The 6,000-nt window shown below is 50.0% G+C and overlaps 1 protein-coding gene across 1 annotated transcript; it reads left to right on the top strand.

Moving 5' to 3' along the window:
• Positions 1-370: 370 nt before the first annotated feature.
• On the top strand, positions 371-4,554 carry LOC119165361 (endothelin-converting enzyme 1). Its single transcript, XM_037417540.2, has 2 exons — positions 371-1,571; positions 2,893-4,554. The coding sequence occupies exons 1-2, from the start codon at positions 499-501 to the stop codon at positions 4,337-4,339; spliced, it is 2,520 nt and encodes an 839-aa protein (XP_037273437.2). The 5' UTR covers positions 371-498; the 3' UTR covers positions 4,340-4,554.
• Positions 4,555-6,000: the final 1,446 nt, after the last annotated feature.

The following is a 6,000-nucleotide window of genomic DNA, read 5'->3' as shown; positions in this document are numbered from 1 at the left end:
ACAGGGTATTGCACAAGTAAAAAAAGAATAAAAGGTATAAAACAATGACAATCTAATTTGACTGGTTAATAATATAACTCGTGGTCGCTAGAACAAAAAAAAACATCCATTAGGATAACAAGTGGAATAATTGATTCATTCAAGTAGCCTTATGAGGCCCTTATGGATGCGCCCTAGAGCATGCAGTGGGCGACTCTTTGCTCTGGTTGAACATTAAATATAAATCAATTCATGAAGTGGGTTAGTGCCTCAGGTTAAGATCATGATCATTAGAACCAATAATCTCCTTTCACCGCAGTTAATTATTGTAAAAACATCGCTGACCTTTGATTATAGGTCCCCCATCTTCATTCCTTCTCATTGACGCACATTCAACAAGAGGGCTTTCTTCGTATTTCTTGTGCTCCATTTCCGCTGTCGTTTCCATGGGTGCTTTCATCCTCGCCATGGCCATCATCATTACCGTGACAGCCGGACGGCGGCGGGCGGCGGTGAGATATGGGGGTGGACAAACCGAGCAAGACGTTCTTTTCCGAGCAACCGCGGTGCGACCAGACGTTCAAGATGAACGATGACAATAACGTCGTCTACTTGAACCTTCGCTCCGTGCTCTTTTTCCTAGGCTGCATCACGGCCATCATCATATGCAGTGTGACGCTCTTCAACATCGTGGCGTCTCGGTTCTGGACGCCCGGAAGCCTCGAGCTCGACACCCCGCCGTCCGCCGTCCTGGCCCCATCGTCCTCGCCGGTGTACTACGCGCCGGTCTCCAGCGTCGCGTCGCCGTCCCGCGTCCCCACGGTCATCCTGCGCAAGAAGGGCACCCCGAAGCGAAGCGCCAAGACGCACAAGAAACACAAGAAGCACAAGAAGCGACGACACAGCCGGAGACGTAGTCAACATTCTCACCGTAGTAAGAAGCTCAACGGCGACGGCGTCGATGCCTCGGAGGAGAACCTGGGCGCCATGCAGGCCCGACAGGACGCCCCAGATTCGGCGTTCGTCAACAACTACGACTCCTGGAAGGAGATTGCCGACGACGGCAGCGGGGAGCGGCGACGGCGGAACGAGTGTGGCAAACCCCAGTGTCGGTGGCTGAGCCAGTACCTGACGTCCAAGCTGGACTGGACAATCAAGCCCTGCCACGACTTCTACTCGCACGTCTGTTCGGCCAAGTGGTTCGCGTCATCAACGCAGGAGACCACGGAGAGCGAACGGGACCAGCAGGATTCGCTGGACTTCCGAACGCAGGCGGTGGCTCGTCTCATGAACGAGCTGACGGCGTACCTGAGGAACAAGGCGTCCGCCATGCCGTGGGAGCGCAATGCGGCGGCGTTCTTTTCAGACTGCGTGAATCCCAAGAACCCGCGCACGTTGAGTAGCATCAGGCCTCGCTTTCCCATCTGGCCCCTGGAGAAGATCACCTCGGTCAGTACGCTGCCCAAGCTGGTGGCGTACGTGGCGAAATTTTTTCGGTCGACGCCGCTCCTGAAGGCGTACGTCGGCGAGTTGCGCTCCACGCTTAGAAATGACACGCTTTACGTGGATTCTCCCATGCTGCCCTTAGCGAGGTAATTCTTAAAATTTTGCGATTTCTAAGTTATGGGCCAAAGCTCATAATTAAACGTGGCACTTTTCAATGAATTCCTTATGAATGACGGATGAGTGAATACATACGTGTGCTGTTCGTTTCCTCGTGACATACGCATGGGGTGAAGATCCTTTTAAATGTTAGCTATGTTGTCTGTATACAGCAAAACATGTTGCTAATTATAACAACGATTAGTTTTATCAGCAACGATCACAGGAGCCTATAGTTGGATTACTGTTAAGCAAAGTGATGTTAAATTATGCTTCGTAACTGACCGCACTTCTTCTTTGAAGATCCTGATCAACTTCACAGTTAGTCGCAGCTGTACGTCACCACAGTTTATCATGCTTAACACTGCACTAGTGGTTCACTAAATGAAGCACTCGCCACCATCTTGTGGAAGACTGATGCCGGTTCTGCTCAGGTCTTGACTAACAAATACGTGCGCGTCAGCTGTATAGATATAAGCTGCACCAGCCTGTGTGTCTGAGTACTGTTGAAACAAGTCGGCGAATGCTTGCCAGAATTCGGGCAATGCAGAGATCGCGAAGGATGCTTTGATCGGCGCACGGATCGTTAGCTCGATCCTGACTCCGAGACCACGTTCCCCCATTTTCACAGGGAGTGAAATGCAACACGTGCGCACAGTTTACGTGCACCTTAACGAATCGCAGATGGTCATACTCGTTTAACAGTCCTTCAGAGCAGAGCCTACTTCATAATCCAAATGTAGTTCTCGAACGTGTATGTAAGATGGCGTAATATTATAGTTACTAGCTGCGTCTCTCAGAGAAATTGTTTCAGCACAAACTTTTCTGAGCCGTGCCATCTGTCTTCGGATAGTGCAATTAGCATGTGTAAGTGTTTTCATTATAGCTCGCTTAAAATCGACAATACATTTTTCCCGCTGCTGGCCTGTCAAATCGAACTCAGCACATGCACCAAGTAGGCCACCCCCATGCTCACGCTACCAATAGTTAGGCCTCATTTGTTGTTTAGCCGAGCCACACATTCAAATAGCCTGTTCCCTTGAGTCAGGGCCTTAACCTGTGCACCTCTGTTCACACAAACAACAACAAAACAATGATTTTTCAGAATAAGAAGTACTGCTTGTAATTTTACTTGCCTTGTTTACTTGTACATTCTCCATGAAATTGTCTAGCCGTATATATAACTCATGCATGTCGTATTTAACGCTTCGTTTACTCTCCCTTTGATTTGTAATGGATATGCGTACTCACCCTTCAGCAATAACCACCATGTTAGGTTTTTTAGGTAACAAAGGGAAATATATGCTGCAGGTTCCAGTATCTGTATCCCACGGCCAAGGAAGAAGACTACAAAAAAGTTATACGCGTGGCGCTTCAAGGCCGACGGGCTGGTGCCCTCCCACAAGCCATCGTGAAGCTGGAACTCGCCCTGGCCCGAATTGTCTCGCGGGACTTTGTTACCCTCGCCGACCGTACAGTTGAGACCGAGAACCTTCGCGCCGGTGACGAGTTCTGGGACCCACTTATGATGGCCCTGGTAGGAAACCGGCGTGAGGTCCACGCCCTCGACCACAAGTACCTCATGAACCTCATGTCTGTGCTGCGAAACGCGACGTCGCCGCTAGACGTGGCCAATCTGATCATCTACTCGACTCTGACCCAGATCGCGCCGCTCATCCAGAACATGTCATTCCTGATACCCCTAGGGCTCGAGCAAACTGTGACGGGCGTCCCATTGCAGGTCCAGGGCTGCTTGAGCCTCACCGAAAAGTCCTACCGACACGGCATGCGACTGCTGGCGCTCAAGGTTCTTGGGGTCACCGAGTGGTCCCCGGAGAAGCCCAAGGCCCGAGTGATACAGAACCTGATCGCCGACCTCAAGAAGGCTCTGAAGAAGTACGTCCGTGCTTGGTTCACCGAAACAGACAGTCGGCGGGACGCCCTTAAGCGACTCAGGACCCTGAAGGTAGACCTGCTTGGGGCCACGCCCCATGACGAGCTCACGTACGCCAGAAACGAGAAGTATTTCGGCAAGCCACGGCAAGTGGCCGCCCTGCTCGAAGATGTGCCCGGTCGCGACCTCAACTACGGTGGCGACTTCTTCCCGGGTTCGGCGTTCTCAACGGAGCCCAAATACATGGCCGAGACACACACGCTTTACCTGCCACCAGCCATGTTCGGGCTCATCGACAAGATGCAAGAGTTCGACGATCCCCTTTTGATGGTGCCGCTGATTGGGGCGCCCGTCCTGAAGGCGATGCTCGCAGTCATCGACGGCCGTGGCACGCAGACCTTCCTCCGGGACTCCTCGATAAGCACGCACTGGTGGTCTCCGGCTGATGACTCGAAGCTAACGAAGATCAGGTCCTGCTACCGAGACCTGTACGCGCTCTCTCTCAAGGACATGCTCATCAACAGCAACCACCAGACCTTCTTCGAAGAGTTCATTGCCCAGGGTGCGTTGCTGGATCCCTTGCAAAGGTTCTACAAGGAGAAGGTGTCCAAGTACTATCCCGACGGGCTTCGGATTGAACCGGAGTTCACAGCCGACATGCTCTTCTACATCGTGTACACGATGGGCATGTGCGAACCGCGCGGCTCTGAGCGTTACAAGGTGAAACACAGGATGGGCATACCTGCCCGCATTCTGGTGAACGCGCATCTCGGCAGCAGCGATCGCTTCAGACGCGCGTTCAAGTGCAAGCACAGTGACGAGATGATGCCGTTGCATTCGTGTTCATACTGGGATGAACACTGAACGCTGCAAGTGAAGGACTATACACCTTCGGGCACGATTCTCTCTCATGTTCATGTAACGCGTTCATCGAGTGTGTTCCACATGCCGGCTCCCTACCAGCCCCAACCCATGCATTTTTGTTTTGCTCAAACGCCAGCTTTCCCGTTTAAAGGCGCACTCATGCGAATGTACGAATAAAAAAAAAAGCGGTGATTTCATGGGCGCCGACTCAGCTATGCATGCGTTTTGTGAAATGTAAGGCACTTACCTCGTGACTTTGTCGAGTCCGCCTATAAGGTGCTAGGACACAAATACCTATTTTAACGCCGTTGACTTCCAGTCACTCTAAAGGCTTCCTATACCCGCCTCAAATATTTCAAGCAAACATTAAAATAAACACTCTCGACATCAAACAAATACGCGCATCGAGTTCAGAATGCTGTCACAATCCACAGCGCCAAACACGGCCGTACTACGCGCCATGAGAGCGCCACCAGATAAGAACAAACCCATACTCTTCCATAGGCCCTTCTGCCTCCATAGCGTTGATTGTGACGCCACCAGCTGAATCTGATGATTTCCGCAGCAGGAATAACCTGTCTACCTGCCGGTATGCGCGCACACAGCTTATATTCCTCGCACACAGAGAACGAAAGGTCGAAACGACCTATAGGACAGCATCCCAAGCATCAAACGCGCGTAACTCCGCTATTAATTCACCATTATGGCGAAAATTCTCGCGGCTACGTGTTCGTTGTGGACTCGCACGTAACTACAACATGACAACTCAACTGCGGCCTCTGGGTGGTTAAGGGGCCGTATGGTTGGTTGATTGTTCCTTTTAGTCCCGGCGCAACCCAGCGCGGGGGAGCGGCCACGGAACGGATGGTACTGCGAGACTGGAATAGAAGGACATCACGTTGTAGTCTGCTTTTTTTTTCTTTAATTTATCAACAAGCTGCGCAAACGCGTTTCATCACAACAGTGTTAAGGAAATTGCCACAATGGAATTAGCACCACCACTCACCTCTGTTGAAAATATTTTAAATTCAACACCGACACCTTAAAAAAAAAGAACCTTAGAACAGTAAACCTCGCAACAACATATAGTTCTGGTCTAGCACGATTGTTACCACAAAATCGCGTGTCAAGGCGCACAGCTCCTTGAAACTGCATTAAGTGCGTCGTGCGTGTATAAAAAGGTCCCTGTGACACTTGAAGATTGCATTGTCCCACACGCACACGCACGCACAAAAATGATCGAACAAAATGAAGTACGGGACTTACAACCATAACAACTGATAGTCCACCTCGAAGCACAACAGCTGTAAAGTTGAAAATGCACTGAAGAGTGACAAAAAATAAAAGAAAGGAACATACATGAAGCATTTGTTCGAAGTTTCATTTGTGTACGTTTCACAGTATTAATGCTATGCAGCACAGTAAACGACAGTGCTCGTCACAAATAATCAATGGCCGGTCGGCACACATCTAAAATACATTGTTCAAAGTGTCCCAAGCTCTGGAAACATGTTAGCACTTTTGAAAGTTAAATAAAAAGTGTGCAAGAGCAAAAGTGACACTGTCAGTATTTCAGTGCTATTCAGCAATGAATTCTTCAAAAGTAAAGTTGTTGAGATATGCCTACAGTTCAAGAAATCACTTTATATGGCTAACAAATA

The sequence above is a fragment of the Rhipicephalus microplus genome, chromosome 8 (assembly GCF_043290135.1).
Source record: "Rhipicephalus microplus isolate Deutch F79 chromosome 8, USDA_Rmic, whole genome shotgun sequence".
Taxonomy (NCBI): domain Eukaryota; kingdom Metazoa; phylum Arthropoda; class Arachnida; order Ixodida; family Ixodidae; genus Rhipicephalus; species Rhipicephalus microplus.
This window is presented reverse-complemented; position numbering and strand designations above follow the sequence as displayed.